General features: G+C 43.9%; 1 protein-coding gene across 1 annotated transcript; it reads left to right on the plus strand.

Annotated features, from left to right (window-relative positions):
• On the plus strand, positions 1-17,454 carry FAM237A (family with sequence similarity 237 member A). Its single transcript, XM_075092502.1, has 5 exons — positions 1-86; positions 992-1,061; positions 9,107-9,327; positions 12,505-12,917; positions 17,115-17,454. The coding sequence occupies exons 1-5, from the start codon at positions 1-3 to the stop codon at positions 17,261-17,263; spliced, it is 939 nt and encodes a 312-aa protein (XP_074948603.1). The 3' UTR covers positions 17,264-17,454.
• Positions 17,455-18,184: the final 730 nt, after the last annotated feature.

Below are 18,184 nucleotides of genomic sequence, written 5' to 3' on the forward strand. Positions count from 1 at the left end.
ATGGCACCAGCAGCAGCAATTGATTCTCCTGTGCCCCTGCAGCTTTCACTCACCATGGATGGTGCCCTAGCGACCCTGGCACAAAGGTGATGGAGCCGTGCTGAATGGCACCTTTTACTGCCAAGCCGAAGGAAGAGCCCAGATCATACTGGCACCGCACCCACACTGCTTTCCACTGGTCAGCGTGCCAAGCTGCTTGGCAGCAGCATTATGGACACTTAAAGTTCCAACTGTCTACAGCACTTAGGCTTGGCGAAGCCTGAACATCAGCCTTAGTGCAGTCACACAAAGTAGGCTTCCACTCATATCTTCAGCTTATGTAAACAGATGTTTATCTTCCTAACAAGGACCTCTTCCCAAAACACAATTTATAGCAGCCTAGTTTGCTCCAATGCACACCAATAACTATACAAGTAGAGAATGACTATACAGACTTTGCTGTAGCAGCGCTCATGGTCATGTTAAGCAGTCTCAGTCAGCACTTTCAAAAAGAAAGCTCAAGTTACGTTTATAATACAAGGACCACAGTCTAAGCCTCCACACTCCATTCATACATTTATGTAGGCATTTGACATATTCCGACCATCTGTTTCCTCCCCAGACCGACTCCCTTGTCAGCATGCCCCTGCTCTAAGGAAGGGTGGCATGACAATGAAATCGGATGCAAAGTGCACAAGCAAGCCTGTCTGCTTTGGGGTCGGTCATTTCTTCCCTATTTCCGTTCAGGCACGTCTGAACCCTATATTGCTATTGCAAGATTTGCTCCATTATAAAGTTACTCTTACAGATATTGTTAACAATAACATAGATTACAGACAATGCATGCTTGACTAGGACTTCTGTGTAATGAGAAAGCAGTTCCAAGAAACTGGAACTATTATAGTGCCCTCCAGCATTCACTGAAAAGCTTTGGGAAATTAAAGATTTTTAAGTTCTCCTTTGTTTAATGAGGAGGCCCTGAACTCAAGACTCAAACCTGCCTCATTCACAGGAAGAAAAAAACCGATTCCCTTACAGAGCAGGATCCTGGCTGCGTGCTGTTGGATCAGAGGACTGGACAGGTAGGTGAAAGATTCAGGTCCCGTGATATTTTGCATCAATTTTCTTTCCTCTGACTTGGCTAGGTATTTTTCATAAGATCTCTAGGACAGGAACTGCCTTACTCAAGGGTGACCTTTAGCACCTATCCCAGGGAACTCTGATTTTAGGCAGAGCTAGTTGGCCGACATTTATGTCAGCCCCGCATGCAGGCATTCAAAAAAAATTGTAATTCTTCATGAAATGTGCTGCTGTTTAGGCATGCCTAATTAAGAATAGAACACAAGAGAAAGGACCTTTTTAAATCAAACTACAGTCTCTCCAGAAGCTCTGTTTTAAAGATAAACTTACTACATAAAATTTCCACTCCAGTAACACCTTTGTAACGTCTCCTTTGAGAATAGGTTTCAAAGGGTACATTTATGAAATAAAAATGGGGGTTTTGAAGGCTGGGTGGTCGGAGCTATTAAAATAATTAATAAAAATTTAAAAATAAATAAAATCAATGCTCTATCTGCCTCTATCACACTGCTCCTCACTGAAAATCCATGGGTTTTGTCTGGTCTAAGTATACTAAATAACAGAGTTTGTACTACTCACTTGGAAAAATCATTCAAGGTGGCGAATTTTCCTGCCAGTAAGTTATGCATGACAATTCATCAATAATTCTGATCAGCTTTTATATTGAAGCAACAATTTTCCTCTGACAGCAGCAGTACCACTAGTGTATGTATAAGGCATCACATCTCGGGTTTAGTGAGATGGAAGTACTTTATGAGTACCAAGGGACCCTAGGCCAGAACTAGCAGCAGACATTTAATAAAGCAGATTGCTAGACTGTCTGAAAATCAGCAGGTAACTAAAGAAAGATGGAGGTCCCACAAGTCCATCCCTTTCACAGGAGACAGAATATCCCATTACTCTCCAGAAATTCCTGTGATCCATTACTTGTCCCAAAATGATTTGCTGCTCCCCACTCCAATTTCCTCTTTGCAGAGTAGTTTCCCCAGATGCAGGGTCCTGGTGTCCGGTCCTGGCTGCCAGGGGAGCAGCCCTGCTGTGGGGAGAGTGTGGCAGGGGCAGGGCTGGCACACCTCCCTGGCAGGCCCGCTGGCATGGGCCAGAAGCTGCTGTGAGGCATGCACACTCAAACATCCTTTTCTCCCAAGAGCTGCAGAAAAGACAAACCCCTAGAGCAAGAAAAGGTAGGAAAGATCACATTACAATCCTACTCATGCTCAAGAAAGAGCACACTGTCAAAGTGGTTTTCTTCCCCAGAAGATCTGGCTGTAACACACTAGGAGAAATCAATCCCATAATAAGCTTGCTTTCTTAGATGTTAATAGCAGTTTTCTGAAAGCATCATTGAATGAACTGCTCTTTTAACTGTGACATACCCAGGGTGACTCTCACTTCTGCTTGGAGTGCCTGAAGGTGAGAAGGGTTTCTTTACTGCCTGGGAGTACTTGAGGAAGAAGGCAGGGTTGGGGAATCAGGAAGATCCGATGACTTCATTCTTGAGCATGCAGATATCACTGCAGCACCCAAATGGCAATGAATCCCTTTGTTAAAAAACTAATAATTCTCTGGATGTAAATATCCTGGATACCATTAAAATTAATTAAAAGCTTTAAAAAAACTGCACTGAATGGTTAAAGTGAGACATCCTGCCCACAGGGCATGAACAGCTAACTTTTAATGTACTGTAGTCATCCATCTGGGTTTTTAAAATTATTTTCTTGGAATGTTTCAGTCTGGATAGAAACACAGGTGGTTCATGGTCACATTCTTTACAGATGTAATTTGCATTTCCACTGCTCTGTCACCCTCACAGTAAAGAAGTTTTTTCTCACTTGTAAAATACTACAGGAGCTTGACCCCTACAAATTAATGGGCCCTGACGCCATCCACCCAAGGGTGTTGAGAGAGCTGGCTGACATCATTGCGAGGCCACTCTCCATAATCTTTGAGAAGTCATGGAGAACGGGGGATGTCCCAGAGGACTAGAGGAAGGCAAATATTACCCCTATCTACATGAAAGGCTCGAGGGAGGATCCGGGTAACTATAGGCCCATCAGCCTTACTTCAATCCCTGGGAAAGTTATGGAACAAATCCTCCTGGGGGCCATCACAAGTCAAATGAAGCACGTGATTGGGAAAAGCCAACATGGCTTCACTAAGGGCAGATCGTGCTTGGCAAACCTGGTGGCCTTCTATGACAAAGTGACTTGCCTGGTTGACATGGGGTGGGCGGTGGACATCGTCTACCTGGACTTCTCCAAGGCCTTTGGTATGGTCCCCCACAGCCTCCTCCTGCAGAAATTAATGCGTTATGGCCTAGACAAGTGGTCTGTGCAGTGGGTGGGGAACTGGCTGACAGGCCGCACCCAAAGGGTGGTGGTAAATAGCTCTTTCTCAAACTGGCAACCTGTCACTAGTGGAGTCCCGCAGGGATCGATATTGGGCCCAATGTTATTCAACATCTTTATAAGTGATCTGGATAACGGCATCAAGTGCAGCCTGATGAAGTTTGCTGATGACACCAAGTTGAGTGGGGAATTAGACACTCCAGAAGGGAGAGCTGCTCTGCAGGGAGAACTGGATAGGCTGGAGGAGTGGGCCAGCAAGAACCTTATGAAGTTCAGCAAGGACAAGTGTAAGGTCTTGCACCTGGGAAAACATAATCCAGGAGTGCAGCACAGACTGGGATCCACCTGGCTGGAGAGCAGCTCTGTGGAAAGGGACCTGGGGCTCCTGGTGGACAGAAAGCTCAATATGAGCAAACAGTGTGCTGCTGCGGCCACAAAGGCCAACAGGATGCTGGGTTGCATCAAAAAGGGCATTGCCAGCAGAGAGAAAGAAGTCACTATCCCGCTCTACTCAGCGCTTGTCAGGCCACACCTGGAGTACTGTGTACAGTTCTGGTCCGCGCTGTACAAAAAGGATGTGGACAGGCTGGAAGGGGTCCAGAGAAGGGCCACCAAGATGATCAAAGGATTGGGAAGCCTGCCATACGAGGATAGGCTGGGAGAACGGGGTTTGTTCAGCCTTGAGAAAAGGAGGCTCAGAGGGGATCTCATCACCGTGTACCAGTACTTAAGGGGTAGCTACAAAGAAGATGGAGACTCCCTTTTTACAAGGAGTCACATGGAGAGAACAGGGGGAATGGACACAAGTTGCTCTTGGGGAGATTCCGCTTGGACACAAGAGGTAAATTTTTCACACTGAGGACAGTCAACCATTGGAATAACGTCCCCAGGGAAGTGGTTGACTCGGCCATGTTGGACACCTTCAAGAATCTTCTGGACAGGGTGCTGGGCCATCTTGTCTAGCCTGCGCTCTTCCTGGAAAGGTTGGACTAGATGATCCCTGAGGTCCCTTCCAACCTGTGATTCTAGGCAAGTTTAAAGGTGGGACTCAACAGCAATGAAAACATTACCTTTTAAAGTTATAGGCAGGGACAATAACTAGATATAGCATGTGTCAGGAAAGAAATACCAGAATGTTGCAACTTAGAGCTGGCTAAGGTTTAGCCAAAGAAGATGACAAGCCAAAGGCACTAACAAGCTTTGTTAGGTGAGATACTGAAGCCCTTTGACAAAGGTGGCGTTAAGGGTTCTCACAGGGCCAAACAACAGATGGCAGCCAAAGTGGGCTCCTGTTATCTCCTGAAGACAGGTTGAGGTAACTTGGCTTGTTGGGCCTGGTAAATAGGAAGCTAAGTGGTGATCTAGAAAACATCTATAACTTCCCTTCAAGTAATTGCAAACATAACAGAACCAAATCCTTCTTGGTAGAGACATACAGGGAGAAATAGCCATGAATTAGGAAACTCAAGCTAGGCAGCAGGAAAAAAAATCTCCACCGGGAGCTGACTTCATCTAGACTTGCTTCAAGCAGAAGTGAACTGCAGACCTCCAGAGGACTGTTTTCACCAACAGTTATCAAACTCCATGAGATCCAACTTAGTGCAGAAGTATGTCCTGGCAGAGGAAAACAGCAGAAGCAGAGCACCCCACAGCTTGCGTAAGTCATCAGGGGCTTGAGTACACTTCTCTGGCACAGGCCAGAGACATCCTAGGGTGTCCCACAAGGCTCCAGCTCCTGGCCCAGAAATACACTGGCCTCCTGCCTATCCCACATCACATCTGCTAACTCCATGGAGACATTTCAGGTCATCACCAATACTCTAGAGCACTGAAGACTTCTATGTTTAAGTAACTAGATCTTTCCAGCAGTTAGAACTAGGTAAGTGTCACATCCCATCCATTGATTTTTCCTGCTGGGCATTTCAACAGAAAATAGATCCAGAGGATTGTTTAGAACAGTGTGGGGTCAAACACTTTGGGACTGCAGACTTAATCCACCAGAAAAAAAAAAAATTGGTAGACTTAACATAAAAAAATGTTAATTTTAAAAGTGTGTTTTGTTACCAGTATTTTGATATACACTACTTATAGAGAGTTACACAAGCCATCCTGGATGGGGGAGTATGAGTGTAATCAAATCTGGTCAAGAATTTGATCCATTTTGCCCCTCTTTCCACTTACAAAACATTAGTCTCCTGCTAATAGGATACAGACTGCTCACTATCCTATATGATTTCCTAGCTAAAGTTAAGTTTTCTGAAACAGATAGATACTCTACTTTTCAAATAAGTTCTGCATTCAGAGGCTTTGATTGTTCTTTACTAGGCAGTAGTGTAACTGAGTCCACTCAGAGTCCTGATTCAAAGCCCTTTAAATATAATTTTAAAAATTAATAAAAAATATCCACGAACAGACTTTGAATCAAGCATAAATATTTCATTTCCAAGAAGCTGTTAGGTATATTTGTCAGGGAGCCAATTTTAAGCACAGTTTAATCTTCTGCTTAAAAGAGAATTTGAAGAGGTATAAATGGGAGTTAGATTCCTCACTTTGTCTTTGTGGACTTTGAAGAAAAATCAAGTCTCTGCCATGTACTATGAATGTAAAAAACTAACAGACCTTTAGGTTTTCCCCGCCTCTGAGAATCACAAGTTTTGCCTTTGCTATCACTTAGCCAGGCTTCACACAAAGCTGGGATAATTTGCAACTCAATTCAGCAAACACAAACTTTCAGCTAAGAATATGTCTTTAAAGCATTTTTTGGATTAAGGCTTAAACAGGTCTCTTTTATCATGCAGATCATTTTACAAAGCTTAGTACTGGGTCCAGGTGTGGCTTCTGTTAGAAGTAACAGGCAAGCTGTATGTACCATACATTGCTGTCTCTCAGTCTCATTACTGAATATTTTTTTTTTTAATTTATAAATGCTTACTTAGCTTAAGCAACCACAAGCCATTGCTTATTAACTGCTAATGTTAAACCACATTGGAAGGTTTGCAGGGAGCAAATGCACAAAGGAAGCAACTCTGCACATAGTTGTTTATGCCTTTACTGTATTCAAAATACAAATACCAATGAGATGTCCTCCTACTTTTCCCTCTTCCCAACCCCTACTCCTATAGCCTGATCATTTTAACATTTGCTTATATTCTATTTTGATATTTTTCTGGTAAAAATAATGTTGTTTCTGTAGCATTACATGGTCTGAAACCTCTCTCTTATCAGAGTTAAGGAATCAACTTTTCTTGATTAAAAATATCCTTTTGCAAATGACTCTAGATATGACCTACAGCCCATTTGAATTAAACTCATTCATAAGATATGGACACCCACTGAAGATGTGGATGTTGGCTGTCAGGGGAACGCATCACACAGTGCAATGAAAGAGACATTACTTATAGCATAAAAAGGGCACAGAAAGCTTTACTGAGGGAGAGTCTGCGGAACTGAGCGAGATGGCCAGTCCTTCTGTGTTTCTTCTCCACTAGGAGGCTGAGGTGATGAATCCAATTATCAAAAATCTCTTTCCCAGAAATGGAATATGAGTGTTCTGGTTCAGGGGGAACAGAGTACAGCAGGCTCAGGAAGTATTTGTGGATCTGAGTATTTTATCCGTAGCAATATTTCCCTTGAGCGGGACTTATTTCTCTGAGAACCCCTGGTTCAGCACCCTTGGGCCTACTAGAAGGGTTCCGAGTAGAATGAAACCAATGGCATCCTTGATCCAAAACCAGATAAAGTGGTCCTCAGAAGGGGACTCATACAAACTCACTTCTTTACAATGAATTCAGCAAGGCTCCAGGTTGGAAGAAATGTATCAACTTGCAGGAAACATTGTGCCTTTTCGTTTCCAGTTGCAACCTTTTGCTCTACCCTTAAGAGCATGGGGTAGAGTCCTTAGAGCAATGTACCAGAGACCCAGCAACAGCAGCAAAAAACACTCCTACAGCATCTTAGGCCTGCTCTGGCCTCCTGCATCCAGGCCAACCATAAACACCAGCAACTGCAGAGCCTTTTCTACCCAGGAGCTGCCGTTAGGTTACTTCACAACACCCGTGTCTTACAGGTGCACTTCTCTTCCTCACCCAATCCAACCCCCAAACACAGAGGTTGAGAGAAGCACTCTTTACTTCCTCCTGAATGTTTCAGCAGTTGGCGCTCACTACTTCCTTGTTCCCAATTTCACACTTCCCAAGAAATACATGGAACATTTGCAAATTCACTGAAGTCCTACAATATAGTTATCTACATTGGTTCTAGTCAGATGCTCTCTCACCCCCCAAAAGTTCCTTTCAGTTTTGTTAAAAAGTAGCATTACTTACACAAAATACACTCTCACATTGATTGTTCATTGAGAAGAGGAAATAAAGCATCAGAAAAAAACCCACACAGCAGCGTTTATTGTCACAGACGCTTCGTAATATCATGAGTTAGGAAAGGAACATGCTTCTCCATTTACATGGACTGAATGCACAGAAAGATGTAAATTATAAGGATAGAGATAACTAACAGAAAAGTCAGTGTTTCAAGCTGACTTTCCAGCTGGTATAAACCAGTGTGGCCCCACTGACTTCAGCAAAGAGAAGCCTGATACTCCATGAAGCAACTCTGCTTCAGTAAAACAATTATGGTTCAAAGTGCAAAGACAGAAAGGAGCTGCCAGTAGAAGTCTTGAACAAAAACAGGCTGCTGCCCAGTTGGTGTGGACTGGTGCAGCTGCACTGACTTCACACAGTCGGCAGAGTGTTACATGATTTCGCCTACGGACTACAGAGTTATGAAAAAAGAATAGTCTCAACCCTCCTCTTGCTTTAAATAGCTAGTGTTAAAAAAGTGATGCCCGTCTGGTTAGTAGGCTGTTCCCAGAGCCCCAGCTCTTTGGGTTGTATGATTTATGTGTGTGAGGGGCTGGCTACAGCAAGCACAGTGAACATAGGCAGAGTTGTCACTTGCAGAGTTGAGCTCAGGCTCTTGGCACTGCATGTACCTGGAGGTGGCCCTTTCACCAATGGTTTCCTTCCACCCCCCCACTAGCTTGGCCTATTTCCCTAAGGCATACAGAGGTTTTGCAGCTGTTCCAAGGGGGTGCAGTGGAGAGGGGTTGCAGTCAAGAACCTCACAGAGAGGAAATGCAACAATAATAATAGACCACATTCCACCCCCCACCCAAGGGAAAATGCAGCCAGGCCCCTCTCCTTTTGGAGGGTGCACAATCCTCCAAGGCAGCTCTCCTTTACCTAAAGTTGCGTGAATTGAGCTGCAGTGAGTAGCTCAGCCCCATTGCTGCAGTTAATGCCTTTACTGGCTTTGCTCTGGGACTCTGCTCTTCTCTGGGTCTCTGCTTCAACTCCTAGGAGACTGGACCTGCTGCTGTGTGGGCTGAGCCCTAGCCAGCAAACAGCTCTAGTTGTGCCCCAGACTCCTGCTCTGGGGTGGAGGGACCTCCGGCAGCCAAGCACAGCAAGCAAGATGCCTGGAGGCTGAGCCAGGTCCGGACAACTTGAGCTCCAAAGTGGGGACTTTCTTTTTACCCTTAGGCCTCACGATGTAGCACTGCTAGAAGAGGGAGCAGGGGGAGGGCTGCAGCTTTGCCAAGCGCCCGGGCCCGTTACTCTCCCACCGCCCCCTTGGCGGAGCTGCCCCTCCGCCAGAGGCAACGCCGCTGCTGGGCCGGCCCCCAGGACGGCCGGGGTCGGTAGGCAGAGGAGGGCAGGCGGAGCGGAGGAGCGGAGCACGCCTTGCAGCAGGGGCAGCTCCGCCAAGAGGAAGGAGGGAGCGCCGGGCGCAGCAGCCCCGGGGGTGGGGGCTTCTCCCCGAGCCCTGACGTAAAAACTAAGCGGGGCTGCCCGCTCCGGCTTCTTAAGGAGCGCGGCGGCGGGCACGGAGAGCGCTACCCCGCCCTGCACGCCGGAGCGCCGAGGTAAGGGCTGCGGGGACGGAGCGGGGACGGAGCGGGAGCGGGCGGGACCCCCCGACAGGACGGCTTCCGCGGGTGGAGCCGCGCGGTACTCGCCGGGCTCCCCAAACACTGCCCGCCGCCGCCCCGTGGGACCGGCCTCGGCACCTTCCAGGTCTGGGATCGAGTGACTAGTCGTACCCGATAGCTCCGACCAAATAGAGCGGTGATAACAGATGAACGAATTAACTTTATTATTATAGTTATAGTAAGGCACTATTCAGGACGGGAAGTGGAATGGGGGGTTAAACTGCGAGAAGGGGGTGGTGGGGTGGAAGAAAAAAAAAGAAGTCAGAGCAAAAAGGCATAAATAGCACACACACACAAACTTCAAATCATGGACAGAAAGACCTGAAGATTGGAGGGTGAGGGGGGCCAACTACATGGAAGAATTCACCATAAGCACAGGCATGACATTAATGAAAATTCACATTTCCTGAGCATCCCCTCAGCTATCTAAAAAAAGAGTCCTGAACCTTGCAGAGGACTAATAGCAAAATGCTGCCGGAGTCTGACCAGACCATAAGGACTAGGAGTCTTGGATAGTGGCCCTGACCAGTGCCATTCACACCACACCTGAAATGACACCCACCCTCACATTAATGCCCTGCCAGCTCCCTGCCCAGGACTCATACCTCTGACAAATCCAGAACCCTTGTCCTTGTCTTAGCCAGTTTTGTAACTTAGAAAGTTTCCAAAGGGGCTGGGGAGCAGAGAAAGCAAAGCAACCAGTTCAATTGTTAACCAGTGCAAACCAGATGGCCCCTGTCCAAATGACAGAACCATCTTTAAAAGTCAGTTTTAGTATTACTCCTTTGTTTGAACTATCTGTTTTCCTCCCCATGGTCATATCTGAGATTGTTAAGCTTCTAGTTTTCAAAACAACTTAGCAAAGTTAATTACGTTCCTTGAAAAAGTCTCAGTAAGCAGATAGGTATGTGCATACTGTATAGCATATACACACAGGTGTCTTCTGCTGCACAAACAAGAATGGAGAAGTGACTCACAGAATGTCTTTGCTTTTGCTTCTGAGAAAGCAATCAAAACCTGCCTTGTGCAGTAGGGTACAGAATGATGCTTCTGGAGATCTTGGGAGCAGCACGAAGACAACGGCATCACTCCACCACTGTCATAAGTGACATCCCACTAGGCAGAGCAGTGTGGGAAGAGTGTGCTGTCCCTCTTCTAATCATTAAATGCAAGCTTCTGGTCCAAGGCTGTCAAGCCAATTCTCCTCATGAGATCCCAACTCAGATTAAAAACAGACTGTAAGTGGTTGGAGAGTAAGGTCTGCATACCTCCAGAACGCTCCCAGAACCTGACCAGGTAGCCAGATAGGGGGGGCTAGGTAAGAATATCACTGCCAGGACTGAAATCTCTGATGGGTCCTTTAGCTCTACCATGAAATACGTTCCACAAAGCAGCCTGCCCTTCCCTGGTCTTGCGCACTGGCTGTGGCTGGGCTACCTTTCACACACAATCCATCTGCACACACTTATCCTGCCTTCAACATTTTTCTTCACATAGCAGAGAAACATTGCTTGTGTTCTCAATGATCCCTCATGGAAGAGGCTTTCTACACAAAAAGCCAGTTGATCATTAAGTTAAGCTCATTAAGAGAGGTAGCTTCTCCCCTGCAACACCCTCCAGCAATCAAACCAAAAATATAAAAGCATGAATACTCAACAGATGAGCACAAACATTAAACAGAATTGTTTGTCCTAAAAGCTGATCTCAGATGTTGCCAGTTTCCACATATGGGAGGTTCTCCATATGCCGTGAGCTACACTAAAAACAACCCCCAAACCTGTTACACATTAGAAGTGTGTATCAGAGATGTAATACTAGAAATACTAGAAACATGTTAGGAAATGCATAATAGAAGCACGTACTAGAAATGAAATGTGATGGGGACAGCTTTCTGTCCCCAAAACGTTATCATTCTCAGGATTTCTCCCACTGTAGCTTCTACTTACCAAGTTTCACAATTTTAATGTAACAGACAATTGTTACAGTGATCTGCAATAAGCATCTGTACTTTTATACATATATATCTCAGTACAGGAAAGACATGGACCTGTTGGAGCTGGTCCAGAGGAGGGCCACAAAAACGATCAGGGGGCTGGAGCACCTCTCCTATGAGGACAGGCTGAGAGAGTTGGGGCTGTTCAGCCTGGAGAAGAGAAGGCTGTGGGGAAACCTTATTGCGGTCTTTCAATACTTAAAGGGTGCCTATAGGAAAGATGGGGGCAACCTCTTTAGCAAGGCCTGTTGTGATAGGACAAGGGGTAATGGATTTAAACTAAAGGAGGGTAGATTTAGACTGGATATAAGAAATTTTTTACAATGAGGGTGGTGAAACACTGGAACAGATTGCTCAGAGAGGTGGTAGCTGTCCCATCCCTGCAAACATTCAAGCTCAGGTTGGACGGGGCTCTGAGCAACCTGATCTAGTTGAAGATGTTCCTGCTCATGGCAGGGGGCATTGGACTAGACAACCTTTAAGGGTCCCTTCCAACCTAAATTATTCTATATGCATGTAATCACATACAGCTGCTGTATGCAGCATACAACTGCTGTGCTGTGGCTTTCCCATACCCTCTTCAGAGCTGTTCTGCATTTTAGCAGGTAAAACATCCGTCTTCAATGGACGATTTTGCAACCTACCATTAATTCATTAGAACACACTTTCAACATATAGTTTTCGACCTGCTGTCCACAGATCCCTGTGAGTCTGCAGACTATTTTAAATGGCTTATAAAATTTTGAGGAAAGCAATACTGCCTAAAGGCTTAAGTTCTCTGTAAAAAGGAATGGATTTTATTGAAAGCCATGAAAGACATTAGGGATCTGTAAATCAAGAAAGGCAAAAAACTTACCATATGAAGTTCCAGATAAGAGAGTTCATCGTATGTTTTTAAGGATGAATAACAAATTTTATCACACACTTCTGCTGCAGAGTAATGCAACTCCACTAGTATTTATATTCATACATGCAAAAAAGCGTACACATTTTTAAAGAGTACAGAAACAATTATAAACATCTGAAGTGCCTTCTATATCATGTGAGGTACCAGGACTTTGCTCCTGCATCTAACAGCAAGAAGTTTTTCAGCTTCTTTTGGTTTTGTTACATTTCAGTGACACAGTGGACCTCGGGAGCAGAGGAAGAACCCAATGCAACATGAGACTTACGTGCTCTCTGGTAATCATGGGAGCACTCTGTGTGATACCTTTCCTCTGCCATAGCCAAATTGATCCACTAGCTCTTGGGCGAGCAGACCCCAAGTGTTGGGAATCCTCCTCAGTTGTCTTACTGGAGATGAGGAAGCCTCGCATTTCTGACTCTGTCAGTGGGTTTTGGGACTTCATGATCTTCCTGAAATCATCAGAGAACTTGAAACATGGGGCTCTGTTCTGGGACCTGGCTCAGCTCTTCTGGGATATCTATGTGGACTGCGTGCTCTCCAGAACCCATGGCCTAGGAAAAAGGCAGCTAGCAGAAGCTGAACAGATTGCTACTCTACGTTCTCTGTTCACAGAGCAAAACCAAGGTTACTAGTCCTTTAATACATGTCTCATGGGCAATGACTGTAGTCTAGTAGGATACAAAAGAGATATAGGCTTATTGTGTTATGTGGTAATAGTACAGAAATGGAGGAGAGTGCTGCACAACCACTCCCTACTCCCCTCAATCCAGTACAGAGCTATGGTTATGTTCAAAGTGATCTCAGTAAAAATTTGACCTCCAGATAACCTGAACTCTAATGACGGCTTTTAAATTTCAGTTTGGTGGGAGAGGAGAGGCAGCAGAAAGTGAAACAGAGGAGAATTCAGAGAAGGCAGCCCAGCAACTGAACATACAGAGATATTCTTCCACACCAGCATTTTTATCATTATTGTGCCATGGACAGGCTAGTTCTGAATTCCTCATTCCAAGAGAGGTGTCACCCCAGGAGTGTGTCACACTGGTGCTGCTGGGGAGAACAGCAGTCTTTCAGCAGTAAAATAAGGATATATTTACTTGCCGTCTAGTAGTTAACCACTAGATATTTCCTACTTCCATACTGGTAAATTTGCCCAACACACAATGGAAGCAGACCTAGGACTCAGATGCATGCAGGCTTTTCCAGACACAGCTGCAGCTTCAGGAGGAAGAACACTACCTATCATACTAGGTGCTACAATTCCTAATCTCTGGGTTCACAGGCCCAGAGCAGAATCCCCAGTGTCTCTATATGTGGTAATGCGACATCTGAAACCTCACTGCAGGATCTGCAAAAGGTAGCATGTCACTTAGCCTCCTCATTCCCAGCAGGAATATACAGCATAGCTTTCCTAAATCTCAGTCCCTTCCAAGGCTTCAGTTCTGATCCTGCTACCAACAGGTGCATCCGTCCCTTGAGAATGTCCAATTTCAGAAAGGGGGAGGTGCTGTATTTTGATGGAGGAGTAGAAGTGCTGTTGCAACCACCAACGGTGTAATACATAGGGCCCACAGGGAGCAGGCAGAACTGCCTTTCCACTTGAATGGATTCAGACCCTTATCTCCACTTTCTAGATCAGTGTCTTAGTTATTAAGGTGTTGGGGGGGAGTGTCCATGGAATAATGAATCTCTTTGGGCAGTTACCCATTAGAGTGTCTCTAAAAAAGGGACTTGAACTCAGGATTCTTCCATTCCAGGGACATCATACCACTGGACAGTCCAGATTTTGCCCACAAACCTTAAAATATTTTGTGTACGGAAAGATAGGATTTGAGATGGGAAGGATCAAGAGGTCCTCATCCCCATTACCTACAGAGAGTATCCTAGCAATTAAGCTATGACATAGGAGTTGTGCTTGAACCAATCCCCTCGCACTGAAGAACATCTCACATGTGCAGGGCTAGTTTCTAAACTGTGAGCCAAACAACCACTATCTGCATTTTAAAAGCAAGGCGTGGAACTTATCCTGCTCTGCAAAGAATCTGAGCTATCACATAGCTCTGAAATTATCTTTTCTGTGCTGAGATATACTGATTGTAGGCAGCACAGTAAGCCCTTCTGGTTCCCCAGTAGCCTTAGACATCACAAAGGCAACAAGTTGCTCAAACCTGACCAGACTGAGCAATTTTGGGTGCAAATGGAATGCAGCTTTAGACACAAGAGGCAGTAGTGCTATCAAAAATTGAGATGCCCATCAAGCTAAAGTACCAGATGCATTTTCATTTTCAGGATTGCAGCTTTGAATGTCACTGTCTAAATTAATCCTTAGCGTTTTGTTTACATCTGGCTCTTCACGTCTGTATCGCACTGTGATTTTTCCTAAACAAATAGCTTTTGTTCTAGTCAAGATTAAGAGTAACAGTCTGATATATTTTGAAGAATCAAATTATGGGTTTTGTGATTAATACTGACTTCTGTTTACTCATATACAGAGAGATTTTAAGATGCTACTAAGTATTTACACTTTAAAACAAGGATTCCTCCCCTCCTCCATTCTTTTACCTCTTTTTTTTTGTGTGCGTGTGAGTTGTAATCAGTTAATCTGGTTTCACTGTACAATTGATTAACATCATGAGTCAGCAGCAGGCAGCTTATAGCAGTGACAGCTCCTCCAAAAAGAAAATTTAGGCTATCTAACCTCTCATCCAAGTCTCCCAGTTTCTTAACAAAGCCAGATGTTTAATCTTTGTAAACCTTGACCCTACTTGCCTTGTTTCATCAGTGAAAGCAGAAATCAATTGTTAATACTTGCAGATGGAAATCGCATCCTAGCAAGTAATGAGGAATAGAATTACTGATTCTCATGCATAAAGAGATGTATAAGCCTGTTTTCTTAGCCCAAAGAACAGTACTAACAGCATTTGAATGACCTTGTATACTTCACGTGTACATGGGCAGGTATGAATAGCTTTCAGTAGGCTTGTTTTAGAAGTCAAACAATAAAGCAAGATTTATTGCTTTATACTGTTACTTCTTCAACTGTCGATAACATCTTTATTGCTCTATACTGAAGTTTTTAATCTTATTCCTCTTAAATATTCACAATTTCAAAATTTTTTTTAATTGCAAGACAGGATCATAAGTCAGGAGCAATCTGTAAGCTGCATTCACTGTAGTCCCTAAACATATCATAGGATTGGAAAAGAAAGACAGAGATCTGAACTTGGCACAGAAATACTGATGTTAAGATGGTATTGTTGTAGTATCAGGTATCAGAACTAAAGGATAAATCCCATGAGGTCATTGTGAAAATGGAGTACCAGGAATGGAGCTTTTCTAAGAAAAACCAGAAAAGTCCTCCAAGCTAAAAAAACCTAGTGAAGTCCTTGGTAAAGCTTCTCATTAGTACTGAACAGGACTACTCCATCACATCTAAGAAACACTTTCACATTTCCCCATACTATGCCCTCCTGGGAAAAAGTCCGTCTGAGCGTACACCAAGACAGTAGTCAAAGTAGCCCAGATTCAGACTTATGGGTTCAAACACTGTTTTCTGAACCAATCTAGTCCTACCAGGCTTCTGACTGTAGTTACTAACCGGTCTGAAGATACTCTTCAAACCCTACACAATCCATGAAAAAGACAACAAAATCAGAACAGCTGTATTTGAGTTATCTGACAAACTGTCTCCATTCTGCTAGCATCCTACTTAAACCAGCAGCATTACAGCTTCTCTAGATACGCTGCAGAGAATTGTTAGTCAGCTTTCAATGGAGACAAGTAGAGAGAGTCCTTTACAGTTACCTGGCCAAGGTATCTTTAGTAGCTTATCCCTTCCCCCTAAAAAAAGCCAAACACTATGAAAAAGCCAGTTTCATAGAAACTTTTCCAATATATTGCAACACTGAAGATAGACATATTATAGTTGTAACAAGTCTTAATGATCCAAAATAAGACTTAAGAACCACAAGGAAAACAGCTTCTGTACTCACAGCAGATCTTCCTGAAGAGCAGCTGTACAAGAAGACTCTCCTCAAGAAGCCACATAGCACATTCCCAGTATAAACATCTGAAGAATACAAACACAAAAACCTCTCTACCTCTTTTCTGCCCCTTTCCTCCTCACCCAGTAGTCCCCCTGCAACCTCGCCTCTCAGAGTGGCCACAGCTGTGTGCACCTCCCTCACAGATGCAGGTAATCAGGCTCAGATCAGCCTTTGCACCTGGCCCAACAGCCAGGGACAGGCACAACTTGCTGTCCCAGCGCTCCTGGGCCATAGGGTGCCAGAGGGAGTAGTGGGGTAAAGGCTGCTGTATTATGCATTTGAGGTCTGGTAAATATATACTGTTTTAACTAGTTACTTTTCCAGAAGATAAATGTGTCTAAAAGAAATAAAGCCAAACTACTGGCTTTTGGAGGTCATAGCAAAGAAAACGTGCCATAGTTCCTCAGGGAAATAACAAATGTGCTACTAAACAGTGTGAGAGATCTCATCCACTGTGCAAGGAGGTTGATGACAAGCCAGTGAGTCAGAAAGGCTGTAAGCAGACTCTGCTAATTACAAGTGGAAGAGTTTTATAGGAAGACTGAAGAAAAAGGTCCATGCTGGGGGAAAAGATTAAAGTAACTTGCCACTGAAAGGCAACTTGCAAATGGAGGGCTATTGCTATTGCCAAAACAAGAGGTTTGGGGGCAATACGGATAAAATGGGGACCAGTAGCAGCTAAAGACAGAGGAAACACAGATGTGGGAAACTGAGTATTCAGCTGCTCTTTGCTGTTTGGAAACTGATTACTTATATGCATTTTCATGTCACTTTTCAGGGGCATTTTCTCATAGTCAGAAGTCACCAGTTCTGAAGAAGAAAGACTTGTTTGAAGATTTATCAAGTATCCACATGCATAAGAGTAGACCTACATTACTTAGAAGAATCATTGGAGAGCTAGGGAAAAAGAGGAGATGGCACATTTAGTCCAAGGTCTTGATTTGTAGATTTTTTTTAACTACTTCTCTTTAATTTTTGCATTTTAATCCTCATTGATGTCAATATACATGGTGGAAGAAGGCCTGTAACTGAGGACTGTAGCTCTGATTAACTTGGACTTGTGGGGTTTTTTTTAATTACCTATGAATTCAGTCTCCTTAATAAACTGCATGCTTTATAAGCAGTTGCCTACTTTAATCTGTGTGTACGTCAGGCTTTTTATAATGCTACTTAAACTATTGTCTTTTGGGGGCCAAAACAGGAAACAACTTATCCTTCGATAAAAAATAGACAAGCAGAGCAGGAAGTTGCCAAAAAACTCCACTGGCTCCAAGACAGGATTAGAGCTGAGATGGTGATGTTTTATTGTATGCATAGCTGTACACATGTACAAAGCAACTGCTGCTGAAAGACATCATCCTACTAAAAAGTAGTACATATTTTTATATTAAAATACTTTCAACAGATGTTTTCAGTTTCCAGCAAAAGTAAAAGGGTTAACAGGTTTTACCAGCTCCTCTGTTTGCTTTCGCATGATATTTTTACAGTATTTTCCCTAAATTTTTAGCTATAAAAAATGCCACTTAAAATGTAACACATTCTCACTTAAAGTGTTTAATCAAAAGAAATCTCATACATAACTTGAATTTGATTCTTTTTCAGTTTGCAAGTTCTTTATAGACAAATCAGTTTCCTCTGACCATTATTGATAACTAATAGGCAATTTGATAATTGCAACATAACTTTGGGCAGGTAACATTTGATGCTTTGATGAAATGACATGCTTCCATTGCCTAGCTGGCTGAATGCAACTGCAAAATTCAGCTTTCCAGGGCAACTACATTTAGTTGCTCATTCAAAGTTTCTTTCCTTGAGTATGTGGCAATATTTGGTTGCTATCTTTTTTTT

This window comes from Phalacrocorax aristotelis, chromosome 5 (genome assembly GCF_949628215.1).
Source record: "Phalacrocorax aristotelis chromosome 5, bGulAri2.1, whole genome shotgun sequence".
Lineage (NCBI taxonomy): Eukaryota > Metazoa > Chordata > Aves > Suliformes > Phalacrocoracidae > Phalacrocorax > Phalacrocorax aristotelis.

What these genes read in the sequence shown, in the direction of transcription:
- FAM237A (XM_075092502.1), top strand. Translation starts at nt 1, where the DNA reads ATGGCACCAGCAGCAGCAATTGATTCTCCTGTGCCCCTGCAGCTTTCA. An exon ending in CTAGCGACCCTGGCACAAAG is followed by an intron (nt 87 to 991) that starts GTGATGGAGCCG and finishes CCTCATTCACAG; the next exon opens with GAAGAAAAAAACCGATTCCC. An exon ending in CTGCACGCCGGAGCGCCGAG is followed by an intron (nt 9,328 to 12,504) that starts GTAAGGGCTGCG and finishes GTTACATTTCAG; the next exon opens with TGACACAGTGGACCTCGGGA.